We start from the raw sequence: 15,691 nt of genomic DNA on the forward strand, positions 1-15,691 counted from the left end.
TGTAATGTTTTTTTATGGTGTGTGGTTTTATTTTTTTTCCTCCACAGCAGAAGCACAATGTTCCAGCTGTTTTGTTGTTGTTGTTTTTTTTTTTTCCTCCAGAACAAGGGCAGTTACGCCACTTCTTTTGCCGTAATTAAAGACTTCTTCTTCATCTACATTGTCTAATTACATTTATCTCCTTGTTGAGTTTAGGTATGTTATGCTCCTTTTATAGGACAGCGATGGTAGCACAGTGGTAAAGTTTCTGTCTGTTAATCAGAACTTTTGTAAATTGCAGGTTCGAATCCCATGGGTGGCATGTATTTTTTTTTTTCCACAGCAGCTGGGTGATGTGGTTCCACATGCTCCAGCTGCTCACACTCTGTTCCCGCTGCGATGGTTTTGTGCACGCTCGTGTGTGTGCCTTCCGACGTCGGGTTCACTCATTCGGGCTGTTTCGCGTTGATTGCCCTGATTCCTATTTATTCGTGCTATGTGTGAAGGGGCCCTTCAAATGCCTCTCTGACAACATTACAAACATGGACATTTCAAAACCACATTAAAAAACATTTTTTAATTCACATTAACAAAATCTTAGCAATATTTCTAAACATCTGTTACCTGTAGTGCATCACATAAATCTAAAATTTTGAAGGCAGGACAGTTTCTGTATAGACACAGAATTCTGGGAGTTTAAGAACACTTAGTATGAAACATCAAAAATATTTAAGTGTAAAAAGCAGAGATAAAGTGACTTTATACAACATGAACTCTTTAATAAGGCCATAAACTTGACATTTGCGAGCAACATCACAAAAATCGCACAGAAGCACACTAACAAACTCAAAAACACTGAATAATGAAGTGGGAGCACATGATGTTATTGTATTCATACATGAAATGTAAATGGACTACATTTATATAGCGCATTTGCATCAGAAGCTCAATAATGCCTCGCATTCACACATTCACCTCGATGTGAGGCTGCTGCCATACAAGGCGCTCACTTCACTCCGGGATCAACTGGAGGATTAAGGACCTTGCTCAAGGGCGTTTCGTGATTTTCTGGTCTGGCTGGGTTTTGAACTGAGGATCCTCTGGTCTGAAGCCCAATGCTTAACCACTAGACCATCACCTCCCCTAAATGTGTTTTCTGAATGTGCGTCCTTGGATATTGTGATTCAGTGTTAATTATGTTAAGGGTCCGTCTCCGCTGTCAATCCATCAAATGGCGCTGTTGTTGTATTCGGTTGTTATTGAGATGTGTTCATTAATAAACTTGAAAGGAACTTCAAATTAATTTGTCACACAACTGAACAGTGAGCACATGAATAAACAGTAGGCTCCTGAAAATTAATTTTTAATATGATTAGATGACTCAAGTAATTAAGTTTTGAAAATGAATTCTCGACAGTCTTGGTTTTGTTGTCCAAATGTTTTGATATCTGCAGGCTTTTAGTAAATGGAGCATATTGTGTGTGACAATTTAATTAAATGAGTCTTTTTTGTTTGTTTTGCCTCAGTGCTGGAACTCTGCCCGTCACGTTCCGATGTTTGGAGGACAACCTCGGCATCGACCGAAGAGTTACACGATTTGTTCTCCCAGTGGGTGCCACCATTAACATGGACGGCACGGCGCTTTACGAAGCGGTAGCTGCCATCTTCATAGCTCAGATGAACAACATTAATCTCGACTGGCACCAGCTTGTTACTGTTAGGTGAGAAAATGTCTTCAACAAAATGGTGAAGAAGTATCATTTATAGACCACCAAATGATGTTTGTCTGACTTCACTGTCTTATATTTGTCTAAGAATGAATCATGGGACATGTTCAAGGGTAAAAGGGTGATTTCCCTTCCCATCACTGCTTGGCCACAGACCGAGACTTTGGAAATGAAAGAAACTCAGACGTTAGTCATGTTTAACACAACCACACCTGCTTCTAACTTTCATCATGAAGTTGTTCCCCTGCAACAACTTCATACATGTCCAGCAGGTAGCCAACAAGTACCGTATTTTTCAGAGTGTAAGTCACACCTGTTAAAAAAATGCCTCCTAAACAAGAAAAACCCAGAACACATACATCCCATAATAGACAGGCATTTTGGTCCTGTGACCTGGAGCGCTGAGCCACCTATCTTGGAAGGTTGAAGGTCCTTCACCGTCAAAGCACAGAGAAAAAAAATGAGGAATCAGCCAGAGAGTTGACTGATGACATGAGTTTTCTATTGACGGGCACCACTTTCCGCTCCATTCACAGCCTTATAGGGATAAACGATCAACAGTTATGATAAATCTGACTTCAGAAATCGAATCTACATATCTGAATTGACTTAAGCACAAGTTTTCACATCTTAAATTTAAATAACGGTTGAGAAGTTGGCCAGAGAATCGACACTGATTACAAGCACAGAGCATGCATTTTCCACTGACAGCACGAGACCGCTGCAGCGCTTCAACCTTCCAGGATGGCGGGGCCGCGATCCACTCGAGGCAGTCCTTTCGTACAGCTCGACCTTATCTAGCAAATCTGTGACCCAGAAAGTCACACTGGGCTATAAGTCCCACTTAATTTGGGATATTTGTGCATTGTTGCAGTGTGCTCTTTATTATCCATATTTATTCTTTTATTATTATAGTTCTATTATTAGAGTAGCTTATTTTGTTTAATGCTTCGATTGCTGGCGAAGTCCTATCTGAATGGTCATTATAATTACAATGTATAATTATAATAATAATTATTATTATGAATGACACATCTTATTTTATTTATTTATTTTATTTTTTGGTATATAAGTCAAACCAGAGTATAACTCGTAGGACCTCCAAAACTAGTTAAAAAAATAATAGAGTTACACTCTGGAAAATACAGTATGTTATAGAGGATCAAGGATTAATGTCTTCCATCGTTGGTGTGTTTGGATTTGCTGGATGAATCCAGTGTTGGCTACACATTCTTGGCCCAGTAAGGAGAGTCTTGTGCTCTTCCCTGTCTTTCTCTGTTCTGCCACCTGTTTCCTCCTGGACTGTTCTTTGACAAATGATGGCTTTCCAATGGGTCCTCTCTTGATGGGTGTCTCCCACCTTTTAACAATAAAGTTGCTGCTTGATTCATTCTTTAAATAGTGTTGTATCTCTTTTTCTGTCCTCTTCTTGATTGTTTTACTTCCTTGAGCTTTACATCAAACTGATACTTTGGAAGGTGCTTGTTATCCAATCAGAGAATGGGTCCCTCCGTTCAGAAATCTCTCTTGTTGAAGATCGGTTCTAAGCTGGTGAACTATGTTACATCCAGATTGCTGTTTACTCCTGTAGGTCTCCCAGCTAAGATTTTGCAAAGACACTGCTGGCTCAGGTAGTTAAGGTACATCCTGTGGGTGATTCAGATTTCCAATCTCTAAACAAATAATTAGCTCGGCAACTGCCTTCTATGCAAGGATTTTTTTTTTTATCCTTTAATATGCATATGTCGTGGACATGAACGAGCGAAGCTTGTCAGCATCAGAGAGAAAACTGACCCACCTTTCGTCAAAAAAGTGACAGCTGCCAATCAAAATCGGCCACGTCACTAAGCCCCGCCCCCCCTATGACGTCATAGCCAATCAGAATCGATGACGTCACTATGTCCCGCCCCTAAGCCCCTCCCCTAGTCCCGCCTCCAAGCCCCGCCCCTTATGACATCACAGCCAATCATAATCGATGACGTCATTATGCCCCGCCCCTAAGCCCCGCCCCTAGTCCCGCCTCCGAGCCCCCGCCCCTTATGACGTCACATCCAATCAGAGTCGATGACGTCAGTATGTCCCGCCCCTAAGCCCCGCCCCCGGCTCCTCCCCTAGTTCCGCCCCTGGCTCCTCCCCTAGCCCCACCCCAAGCTCCTCCCCTAACCCCGGCCAAGCACCGCCTCCAAGCCATACCTCCCCTCCCACCCAGGGTCTAATATTTTAATGTCATTTTATTTCATGAATTAAAGAATGATAAAAAATACCTAGATCTTTTTAATGTATTAAAGAATTAACTAATTCTGAAATAATTAAACATAAATCAGTGTCTATTATTTAATGCCCCTTTAATATTTTTAATTCTTAAATTATTACGTTTCCTTTTCTGTTTTTTAATTCGTAAATTAAAGAAGGGGTACAAATAGCCGTCTCTCGGTTGTAAGTCTTTGCAGCAAGACGGTCAAATACCCACGCATAGAGCTGCTCGCGGAAACATGACCCCACGGCTGTAAAACCTGTTGCAGACGCTGTGTCTGTGTGTGTGCGTGTGTGTGTGTGCGTGTGTGTGCGCGCGTGTGTGTGTGTGTGTGTGTGTGTGTGTGTGTGTGTGTGTGGCGGGACACCCGCTGAGCGGAGATGCTGCCCCGAGGTGATGAACCCGAAGAACAATAAACAATGCTCCTTATCACTCACGCCAAAGGATGTTTCAATAAACAATGCTCCTTATCACTCACGCCAAATGGTGTTTCTTTTAAGATATTACCCGATCATCATGGTGCGCGGGACACCCGCTGATCGGAGATGCCGCCCAGAGGTGATGAAGGCGGAAAAAAACAAAGTTTCTTCTCCGTCACTCCCGGCAGGGTGGCTGGGTGTCAGGCCAGATGGTATTTTTAGAGCAAAAGGTACCAGTAAGTGTTTTTCACAAAAAACCTCGTTTGAAAAACAATTTACCCTTTTCAACAATATTATAGGAAAGAACACAGGCTGTATAAGGTTTAGAATATGTGCTTTATTACATTCATTAAAGTCACACACAGAGAAAAAAGCAATTGTTCATGTTTATTAAACACAGCATACGTGAAGGAAAACATTAAGAAAAAAGTATTTGGTCCACTTACATGAAGAAAAAAAGTATACGTTCATGTTTATTAAACACAACATACGTGAAGGAAAACATTAAGAAAAAAGTACTTGTTCCAGTTACCTGAAGAAAAAAGCATATTTTCATGGTTATTAAACACAAATTTGGTCCACTTACATGAAGAAAAAAGCATACGTCCATGTTTATTAAAGGGTAACCATCAGGCTGTCGCTGTAAATTAGCTGATAGATGATTATTGTGTCTCCAGCTGCGTATAATAAACTCAAGTCTGCTCAAAGCCACTTTTCTAAGGCAACAAGTTCGCATATTTTTTTTTGTAAAGTCAACTTATTATATTTTACACATTTTGGGATTCAAACATCAAATCCTTATCTCAACACTTCACGGTAACGTTCACATGCCAGCAGCTTGGATGTTAAGTCCTAAATCTAAACATTTTCTTTGCTCACTTGTATCGCTGCAAGTTCCTGCTTTACCACCTCATTCTGACCAAGAAACATCTGAAGTGGGTCAAAAAAATAACTGAAACTGTTCTTGAAAGCAGCTTTCTCCTGGTTAGTTTTTAATACACCCTGAAGACATCAAGATTCTCTGATCAGATTTCTTGGGAGACTTTCCAAAAGGGAGACATGTATTGTTTTAATATGAAAATCAGCCGTCAGCATTTTATGTCAAGTGTTCCCTGAAAATCACAGATAACTGAATGACGGAGAACTGAAGCAACAACTTTGAAGTTTCAAATAAAACAGGGTTCATCAGCATTTTTTGGTTTATCAGAATCTGAATCAGAACAGCTTTTAATGGCCAAGTATCCACAGAATACATGGAATTTGACTTTGGTTTGAGCCGCACTCTCTCTGTACACTGTAAATGCATGCAAACATACAAACGAATTAAGTTAACCAGACTCAGTTTTCAAGCTGTAGCTTCAAGAAAATTAAGTTGACCTGAATATGATGAATGAACAAAACTATTTTGAGAATTAAGCCGTCACTTGCTGGATGCTCACAGTAAATACATTACTGTAATTTATTTTTTTCAGTACAGCAAAATAAACAAGTTACTGTAATCTAGATTTTAAGTGTATTTGAGTACTGCACACTCGCAATAATTAAGGTAATCAAATCTGCTTCAAGACAACATAAATTACTTTGTAAGGCAGCAAGTTTGCATTTTTTGATTATTTTCATTTTTAGTAAAGTCATCTTATTATTTTTTACAGTGTAAGGCATGTAGAAATACCCTAAACAGTGAATAATCCGCAGTAAAAAATTGTACAACGTGTTTTTAAAAACCGCTTGTAATTATGAACAAACTAGTTTAGCTAACAACTGCTACAGAAAGGTGAACATTTATTAAAATGAATCTGAAATACACGAGTTGACCAACATCAGGAGGGTAAGAGTTCTAATGTTAAAACTCACTGTTGTTACTCCGCTGTTTTATGATTTGTAAAAGGCTGCACCAGGCACTTGAAAATTGCACATTTCCGACCAATTCTGTCAAAAACATTAACAGCCTGTGAGCCGACACACTGCTGTCAGTGTGACAAGAGGAAAGTGTGTCATGTAGAATCTGTGCATTTGTTCAGAGCGTATAATTATAAATCTCAAGTCGTTTTAACGTGGATAAAGATTTAAATGCGGTTGTTTTGCAGAAGTTCCACTGAAAACACACAGAAGCTGTAATTTTTACAATTCACACGCCGTATCTGTGATAGAAACAGTCGGTGGTCATTTATTGAGAAATCTAACTGGCGGAGGGTTTTACGCTTTAAACGCTTATTTGGTTGTGAAAAGCTCCACAAAAACTTCTACTTTTCGAGCTGATGCTGACTGTTTGCATAAATTTTTGGCTGAGTGGGGAAACGTCTGACATTATATAGCCAATATGTTTTTTTTCTTACTTTATGGCCCTTTAAAAACTTTAGTCATATTACTAAATCATTGTTTTTCTTTTTTTCTTACCTCATGAAGGCGACTCTCTCTCCGGCTCCCCGTGTCGTCTAATAACCCTCTGGGCTTCATTTGTCTTCTTCTTCTCGTTAAACCAGAATAAACTTTGTATGCATCGCAATTATTCTCTCTCAAAAACATTAATTAATACCAGTCCAAAATATCCTCGAACCTCCGGGCATCTTGCAGGAGCGACGGTCACGTCTCGCCACAAACTGAAAGAAAAGATGCGACTTATTAAATATTTAGCCTACACTTTAAAAAAAAAAAGTCATGATGTGATTTTTTTCTTCTTACCGTGTAACACGAGTCCGTCCCCGCGGCGCCCTGTTGACGGTTCGACAGACCTCCGTCGGTTAGAACACACCAGCTCCGCGTTATTAACCTGTATTTTTAATATAAATGAGATTTCAGAGGGTTTACTATCTCTGCTGCTGTGTCTGGGGGAAAAAACTTGATTAAACAGCGTTAAATAAACTCCTAACAGAATATCCACAAACTGTAACACAGACCATACTTATTAATGAAATATTTACACTTTAAAAAGTTATGAGCTGATTTTCTTACGTCATAAAGGAGAGTCTATCCCTGGCCTGTCGTGTCGTCTAAATGATCCTCTGGGGTTAATTTGTCAGGCCGAATTCTTCTGCTCCATCAGAATAAACTTTTCTCACCGTGGGGCTCTATATCTAACAAAAAAACATCATTTAAAAATGTTTTTACCGCCGAGGATCTTTTTTTAAAAAAAAAAAACCAGAAGCATTTCTATCAAAAGATTACTTAATTCACTTGCCGTGAAAGACTTTCGCACTCTGAAGAAAAAGAAAACTTCATTCTGAGAGAATGAACGTCTGCTCCAGTCAGCGGCTGGAATGAAGGAAAAGCACTGCAGCAGGAGGCGGGACAGAAAACTGGACCAGCCTCCAAAACAAGCTCATTACCCACAGGTATCAGGTTTTATGGTGGACCCAAAAAACACACGTAATCATCGATCAGGGGATTTAGCCTGACACCTCGGACCGAGGGACACAGCAGGACCTCATAAAAATATTGCTTCAAACGGGACCTGTGACGCTGGTCCGGTTTGTCAAAAGAGGTGCGACCTTTTGCGCTAAACACCCCAAATACACACACACAGGCACACACTTTTAAGAGCAAATATCCCCAGACCCGCGCGTGTAGTGGTCCCATACTATGAACAAAAGTGGATGGATAGCAAAGTCATGACGGATAATACAGAAATAGTGGACCTTTTAATAGTTGCACTAAAAGAATAAAACGCTACTCACAGGAGAATTAGTTTTCCCAGCTTCAGCCTGTCTTATTCCAGACATGTCAGAAACCACATGAACAAAACATCTACATATCTTTAACACCAAAGAGATTTAAATATATCCGTACATACATATGTACATACTCATATTTTTTCCCATTTCTATTTCCATGTTTCCTTTTTGTGAATATTTACAAATAAAATAAAGGTCACTGCGTGTATTAAATATATATCAGTGCCACCGGGGCGTCGTACCAAGATGTGCTGTCTTTATACACCGAAAATACTATCGCAAACCATGATCTGGTTTCTGATTTTGTGAAAAGATATCGTAATTGCCTTAAGAAAAGGGGTAATACCTCCTGTATCCAGCTACAAGGACCTTCGCACACTTTTAAATGCTGTGACAGCTTGTGTTAACCTTTGATCCTAATTTTTTTTTAATGTTTTTTCACGTGAAAATGTAACCCCTGTCTTGGGACAACCTCCCGATCATACCTTTTAAAGTTTTATCGCGTTTGCACGCTTTAAAACATTGTTATTAAGTACAGAAAGAAGTGTTAATCTTTGATCCTAAATTTTTTTAATGTTTTTTTTCACCTGAAAATGGGTTGGATGTGTGAGAGCAGCCTTCCGATCATACCTTTAAAGTTTTACCGCGTTTGGATAATTTAAAACGTCGTTATTAAGCGCAGAAAGAAGCGTTGACCTTTGACCTTGAATTTTTTATGCGCGTTTTTTTGTGAAAAAATGCTTCTGGTGTGTTGAGAACGCTCTCCCGATCATACCTTTAAAGTTTTACCGCGTTTGGACGTGTTTAAAAATTGTCACGGCTCGTGTTAATCTTTGATCCTAAAATTTTTTAATGTTTTTTTTGCCTGAAAACGGACCGGATGTGTTGAGAGCGGCCTCCCGATCATACCTTTAAAGTTTTATCGCGTATGCACGCGTTTAAATATTGTCCCTCACATAAAACATGTTCAAGCTAAAATATCTAAAAATATTTCTAGTACCCTCAACAAAGCAAAAATATTTATTGAATTACAAAGCTCTACATATTTTATATCATTCACTTGTTTCGCCATATCTGAATTACTGCGTGGACGTTTGAGGCAACATTTACAAATCCTCACTTCGACCATTACCTTTATGATACCTTGTCAGTATTCATGACAGCCAATTAAGCAGTGTCTTTACTATAACCTTGATTAGCAATTTTAATGCGTATTCTTTATTCTATACAACATATAGCCTATTGAAATGATGTAAACTAAGGTGCAGCAATACAAATTCTATGGAAGAGACTTACATGATTAATTATAACATTTATTAAAATAAGGGCTTACTTTCATCAATCAGCAACTCCGTCACTACATAAACGGAAAGTTCACCCCTTAAAAGTCAAAATTCAGCCAAAAGAGGGGCACCTATTCTCGTTTTGAGCTTCTCACAAACCTTCATGCGCTGCGTCTCCTGGAACTCACCGTGGAAGAATATGAAGAGCTATTGTGGAATACTTTCGAGCAAAACTGCTGACAAAGATGTTCAGATGGTTCTTGCAGGATGCTAAGGTGACACTCCATGTGGTCCGGCTGCTGATGGTCTATTTCAGAGAGCCCACGGATGGGCTTGTCCTTCTTGCAGACGTAAGTTTGTTCCTCTTCTTTCTTAAATTTTTATTGCATTGAATAATATTCTCACAACATGTATATATTTTCTGTACCCTATAGTCATCTTCCATAGGCTGACATCGAGAAGACCCTCACCCTGCCCATGATCTAATAACACTGCTTGGTATTTGGTGAATTCGCGCATTCGCATCAGATGAGCCGAAGTTATAGTCATCCCAGCAAAGCATGAATGTTAACCCGATTAGAGATATTTTCAAGATGCTTTCTGAAATAACTCCAATTTCATATTTCAGATGGGACAGAGCGTGTAACTGTGACGCTGTAATTTCAGTGTACTACAGTACCAAGAGGAGGCTGCCAGCACACTTGAATTCCTTCAAAAGTAAGCCTCTTCTTCTCCAATTGACCTATTCACAGCAGTCATTTTGACATTAAATTGTATGGTCAACTCTCTCGTGGTGCTGTAATGACATAAATTGAAATGAAATTAACGATAGAAGGTTCACTTCTTCTATAAACAACAACCCTCTTTTGGAGTGACAAGATTAGGAATGAACATATCAGAGGGACGGCTCAGGTGGGACGGTTTGGAGACAGAGTCAGAGAGGCGAGATTGTGATGGTTTGGACGTGCAGAGGAGGGACCCATAGGGAGAAGGATGCTGAGGATGGAGCCACCAGGCAGGAGGAAACGAGGGAGGGCAGAGAGGAGGTTCATGGATGTGCTGAGGGAGGACATGCGGGTGGTTGGTGTGACAGAGGACAGGGTGAGAAGGAAACGATTGATCTGCTGTGGCAACCCCTAATGGGAACGGCTAAAAGACAAAGAAGATGCTGAAGATCCTGTCCAAATTACTAGTGATTGTTTATCAACAATCCTGTATGTCCATATGTTTGGAATGCGCCAATAGCCATCTCATCAATAGCCACACTGCTCAAGAACCTGATGGATCTTGAGTGGAATTTCATATAGGTGACTAAGAACGCTGTACTCCCGCTCGTCTTGTCAGCAGTGTTTAAATTTTGACTTTTAAGGGGTGAACTTTCCGTTTATGTAGTGACGGAGTTGCTGATTGATGAAAGTAAGCCCTTATTTTAATAAATGTTATAATTAATCATGTAAGTCTCTTCCATAGAATTTGTATTGCTGCACCTTAGTTTACATCATTTCAATAGGCTATATGTTGTATAGAATAAAGAATACGCATTAAAATTGCTAATCAAGGTTATAGTAAAGACACTGCTTAATTGGCTGTCATGAATACTGACAAGGTATCATAAAGGTAATGGTCGAAGTGAGGATTTGTAAATGTTGCCTCAAACGTCCACGCAGTAATTCAGATATGGCGAAACAAGTGAATGATATAAAATATGTAGAGCTTTGTAATTCAATAAATATTTTTGCTTTGTTGAGGGTACTAGAAATATTTTTAGATATTTTAGCTTGAACATGTTTTATGTGAGGGACAATATTTAAACGCGTGCATACGCGATAAAACTTTAAAGGTATGATCGGGAGGCCGCTCTCAACACATCCGGTCCGTTTTCAGGCAAAAAAAAACATTAAAAAATTTTAGGATCAAAGATTAACACGAGCCGTGACAATTTTTAAACACGTCCAAACGCGGTAAAACTTTAAAGGTATGATCGGGAGAGCGTTCTCAACACACCAGAAGCATTTTTTCACAAAAAAAACGCGCATAAAAAATTCAAGGTCAAAGGTCAACGCTTCTTTCTGCGCTTAATAACGACGTTTTAAATTATCCAAACGCGGTAAAACTTTAAAGGTATGATCGGAAGGCTGCTCTCACACATCCAACCCATTTTCAGGTGAAAAAAAACATTAAAAAAATTTAGGATCAAAGATTAACACTTCTTTCTGTACTTAATAACAATGTTTTAAAGCGTGCAAACGCGATAAAACTTTAAAAGGTATGATCGGGAGGTTGTCCCAAGACAGGGGTTACATTTTCACGTGAAAAAACATAAAAAAAAAATTAGGATCAAAGGTTAACACAAGCTGTCACAGCATTTAAAAGTGTGCGAAGGTCCTTGTAGCTGGATACAGGAGGTATTACCCCTTTTCTTAAGGCAATTACGATATCTTTTCACAAAATCAGAAACCAGATCATGGTTTGCGATAGTATTTTCGGTGTATAAAGACAGCACATCTTGGTACGACGCCCCGGTGGCACTGATATATATTTAATACACGCAGTGACCTTTATTTTATTTGTAAATATTCACAAAAAGGAAACATGGAAATAGAAATGGGAAAAAATATGAGTATGTACATATGTATGTACGGATATATTTAAATCTCTTTGGTGTTAAAGATATGTAGATGTTTTGTTCATGTGGTTTCTGACATGTCTGGAATAAGACAGGCTGAAGCTGGGAAAACTAATTCTCCTGTGAGTAGCGTTTTATTCTTTAGTGCAACTATTAAAAGGTTCACTATTTCTGTAATATCCGTCATGACTTTGCTATCCATCCACTTTTGTTCATAGTATGGGACCACTACACGCGCGGGTCTGGGGATATTTGCTCTTAAAAGTGTGTGCCTGTGTGTGTGTATTTGGGGTGTTTAGCGCAAAAGGTCGCACCTCTTTTGACAAACCGGACCAGCGTCACAGGTCCCGTTTGAAGCAATATTTTTATGAGGTCCTGCTGTGTCCCTCGGTCCGAGGTGTCAGGCTAAATCCCCTGATCGATGATTACGTGTGTTTTTTGGGTCCACCATAAAACCTGATACCTGTGGGTAATGAGCTTGTTTTGGAGGCTGGTCCAGTTTTCTGTCCCGCCTCCTGCTGCAGTGCTTTTCCTTCATTCCAGCCGCTGACTGGAGCAGACGTTCATTCTCTCAGAATGAAGTTTTCTTTTTCTTCAGAGTGCGAAAGTCTTTCACGGCAAGTGAATTAAGTAATCTTTTGATAGAAATGCTTCTGGTTTTTTTTTTTTAAAAAAAGATCCTCGGCGGTAAAAACATTTTTAAATGATGTTTTTTTGTTAGATATAGAGCCCCACGGTGAGAAAAGTTTATTCTGATGGAGCAGAAGAATTCGGCCTGACAAATTAACCCCAGAGGATCATTTAGACGACACGACAGGCCAGGGATAGACTCTCCTTTATGACGTAAGAAAATCAGCTCATAACTTTTTAAAGTGTAAATATTTCATTAATAAGTATGGTCTGTGTTACAGTTTGTGGATATTCTGTTAGGAGTTTATTTAACGCTGTTTAATCAAGTTTTTTCCCCCAGACACAGCAGCAGAGATAGTAAACCCTCTGAAATCTCATTTATATTAAAAATACAGGTTAATAACGCGGAGCTGGTGTGTTCTAACCGACGGAGGTCTGTCGAACCGTCAACAGGGCGCCGCGGGGACGGACTCGTGTTACACGGTAAGAAGAAAAAAATCACATCATGACTTTTTTTTTTTAAAGTGTAGGCTAAATATTTAATAAGTCGCATCTTTTCTTTCAGTTTGTGGCGAGACGTGACCGTCGCTCCTGCAAGATGCCCGGAGGTTCGAGGATATTTTGGACTGGTATTAATTAATGTTTTTGAGAGAGAATAATTGCGATGCATACAAAGTTTATTCTGGTTTAACGAGAAGAAGAAGACAAATGAAGCCCAGAGGGTTATTAGACGACACGGGGAGCCGGAGAGAGAGTCGCCTTCATGAGGTAAGAAAAAAAGAAAAACAATGATTTAGTAATATGACTAAAGTTTTTAAAGGGCCATAAAGTAAGAAAAAAAACATATTGGCTATATAATGTCAGACGTTTCCCCACTCAGCCAAAAATTTATGCAAACAGTCAGCATCAGCTCGAAAAGTAGAAGTTTTTGTGGAGCTTTTCACAACCAAATAAGCGTTTAAAGCGTAAAACCCTCCGCCAGTTAGATTTCTCAATAAATGACCACCGACTGTTTCTATCACAGATACGGCGTGTGAATTGTAAAAATTACAGCTTCTGTGTGTTTTCAGTGGAACTTCTGCAAAACAACCGCATTTAAATCTTTATCCACGTTAAAACGACTTGAGATTTATAATTATACGCTCTGAACAAATGCACAGATTCTACATGACACACTTTCCTCTTGTCACACTGACAGCAGTGTGTCGGCTCACAGGCTGTTAATGTTTTTGACAGAATTGGTCGGAAATGTGCAATTTTCAAGTGCCTGGTGCAGCCTTTTACAAATCATAAAACAGCGGAGTAACAACAGTGAGTTTTAACATTAGAACTCTTACCCTCCTGATGTTGGTCAACTCGTGTATTTCAGATTCATTTTAATAAATGTTCACCTTTCTGTAGCAGTTGTTAGCTAAACTAGTTTGTTCATAATTACAAGCGGTTTTTAAAAACACGTTGTACAATTTTTTACTGCGGATTATTCACTGTTTAGGGTATTTCTACATGCCTTACACTGTAAAAAATAATAAGATGACTTTACTAAAAATGAAAATAATCAAAAAATGCAAACTTGCTGCCTTACAAAGTAATTTATGTTGTCTTGAAGCAGATTTGATTACCTTAATTATTGCGAGTGTGCAGTACTCAAATACACTTAAAATCTAGATTACAGTAACTTGTTTATTTTGCTGTACTGAAAAAAATAAATTACAGTAATGTATTTACTGTGAGCATCCAGCAAGTGACGGCTTAATTCTCAAAATAGTTTTGTTCATTCATCATATTCAGGTCAACTTAATTTTCTTGAAGCTACAGCTTGAAAACTGAGTCTGGTTAACTTAATTCGTTTGTATGTTTGCATGCATTTACAGTGTACAGAGAGAGTGCGGCTCAAACCAAAGTCAAATTCCATGTATTCTGTGGATACTTGGCCATTAAAAGCTGTTCTGATTCAGATTCTGATAAACCAAAAAATGCTGATGAACCCTGTTTTATTTGAAACTTCAAAGTTGTTGCTTCAGTTCTCCGTCATTCAGTTATCTGTGATTTTCAGGGAACACTTGACATAAAATGCTGACGGCTGATTTTCATATTAAAACAATACATGTCTCCCTTTTGGAAAGTCTCCCAAGAAATCTGATCAGAGAATCTTGATGTCTTCAGGGTGTATTAAAAACTAACCAGGAGAAAGCTGCTTTCAAGAACAGTTTCAGTTATTTTTTTGACCCACTTCAGATGTTTCTTGGTCAGAATGAGGTGGTAAAGCAGGAACTTGCAGCGATACAAGTGAGCAAAGAAAATGTTTAGATTTAGGACTTAACATCCAAGCTGCTGGCATGTGAACGTTACCGTGAAGTGTTGAGATAAGGATTTGATGTTTGAATCCCAAAATGTGTAAAATATAATAAGTTGACTTTACAAAAAAAAATATGCGAACTTGTTGCCTTAGAAAAGTGGCTTTGAGCAGACTTGAGTTTATTATACGCAGCTGGAGACACAATAATCATCTATCAGCTAATTTACAGCGACAGCCTGATGGTTACCCTTTAATAAACATGGACGTATGCTTTTTTCTTCATGTAAGTGGACCAAATTTGTGTTTAATAACCATGAAAATATGCTTTTTTCTTCAGGTAACTGGAACAAGTACTTTTTTCTTAATGTTTTCCTTCACGTATGTTGTGTTTAATAAACATGAACGTATACTTTTTTTCTTCATGTAAGTGGACCAAATACTTTTTTCTTAATGTTTTCCTTCACGTATGCTGTGTTTAATAAACATGAACAATTGCTTTTTTCTCTGTGTGTGACTTTAATGAATGTAATAAAGCACATATTCTAAACCTTATACAGCCTGTGTTCTTTCCTATAATATTGTTGAAAAGGGTAAATTGTTTTTCAAACGAGGTTTTTTGTGAAAAACACTTACTGGTACCTTTTGCTCTAAAAATACCATCTGGCCTGACACCCAGCCACCCTGCCGGGAGTGACGGAGAAGAAACTTTGTTTTTTTCCGCCTTCATCACCTCTGGGCGGCATCTCCGATCAGCGGGTGTCCCGCGCACCATGATGATCGGGTAATATCTTAAAAGAAACACCATT

The 15,691-nt window shown here is 38.9% G+C and overlaps 1 protein-coding gene across 2 annotated transcripts in view; it reads left to right on the top strand.

Moving 5' to 3' along the window:
• The window catches only part of LOC117523189 (excitatory amino acid transporter 2-like), an 88,860-nt gene that overhangs the window by 66,183 nt on the left and 6,986 nt on the right, over positions 1 to 15,691 (top strand). For both annotated transcript variants that reach the window (XM_034184636.1, XM_034184645.1), the window contains one exon: positions 1,506 to 1,700. In XM_034184636.1, coding sequence (XP_034040527.1) covers positions 1,506 to 1,700 — 195 coding nt within the window. The remainder of the gene's footprint in view (positions 1 to 1,505; positions 1,701 to 15,691) is intronic.

Source organism: Thalassophryne amazonica, chromosome 2 (genome assembly GCF_902500255.1).
Source record: "Thalassophryne amazonica chromosome 2, fThaAma1.1, whole genome shotgun sequence".
NCBI lineage: Eukaryota > Metazoa > Chordata > Actinopteri > Batrachoidiformes > Batrachoididae > Thalassophryne > Thalassophryne amazonica.